At 57.7% G+C, this 409-nt stretch overlaps 1 protein-coding gene across 1 annotated transcript in view; it reads left to right on the top strand.

Moving 5' to 3' along the window:
* Positions 1–409, top strand: part of EMH_0029730 (uncharacterized protein) — a gene marked incomplete at both ends in the record, with an annotated part of 6237 nt that overhangs the window by 3697 nt on the left and 2131 nt on the right. Inside the window, one exon of the mRNA XM_013494336.1 lies at positions 25–357. Within this exon, the coding sequence (XP_013349790.1) occupies positions 25–357 (333 nt within the window). The remainder of the gene's footprint in view (positions 1–24; positions 358–409) is intronic.

Raw genomic sequence — 409 nt, 5'->3', positions numbered from 1 at the left:
TTAGGGTTTAGGGTTTGTGAGCAGGACACCGTCTGCAAGACCTAGCTGACTTAGAGGCTCTTCCTCTCGTCGATGCTTTCGATATACAACTTGCTGCTGTTCCTGCTGGTCCTGCTGCTGCTGCTGCTGCTGCTGCTCCCCTGCAGCAGCAGCAGCAGCAGCAGCAGCAGCAGCAGCAGCAGCACAGGCTAGAGTTACTGGGTCGTCGTGAGCTGACGATGGCAGCAGGGGCTCGGGTGTATATACAGCTGGAGAGTGCAGCAGCAGCAGCAGCAGTTCAGAAGCTACCAGCAGCAGCAGCAGCAGCAGCTTTAATATCTTGCTCTCGCATGCATGCAGCACGAGCAGCAGCAGAAGGTGTGTCTGCAGGCAGCAGCATGCTGCTGCTGCTGCTGCAGCAGCAGCAGCA

The sequence above is a fragment of the Eimeria mitis genome, genomic scaffold (genome assembly GCF_000499745.2).
Source record: "Eimeria mitis Houghton genomic scaffold, Emh_scaff1110, whole genome shotgun sequence".
Classification (NCBI taxonomy): domain Eukaryota; phylum Apicomplexa; class Conoidasida; order Eucoccidiorida; family Eimeriidae; genus Eimeria; species Eimeria mitis.
The sequence above is the reverse complement of the archived record's forward strand: the minus strand, read 5'-3'. Positions and strand labels throughout refer to the sequence as shown.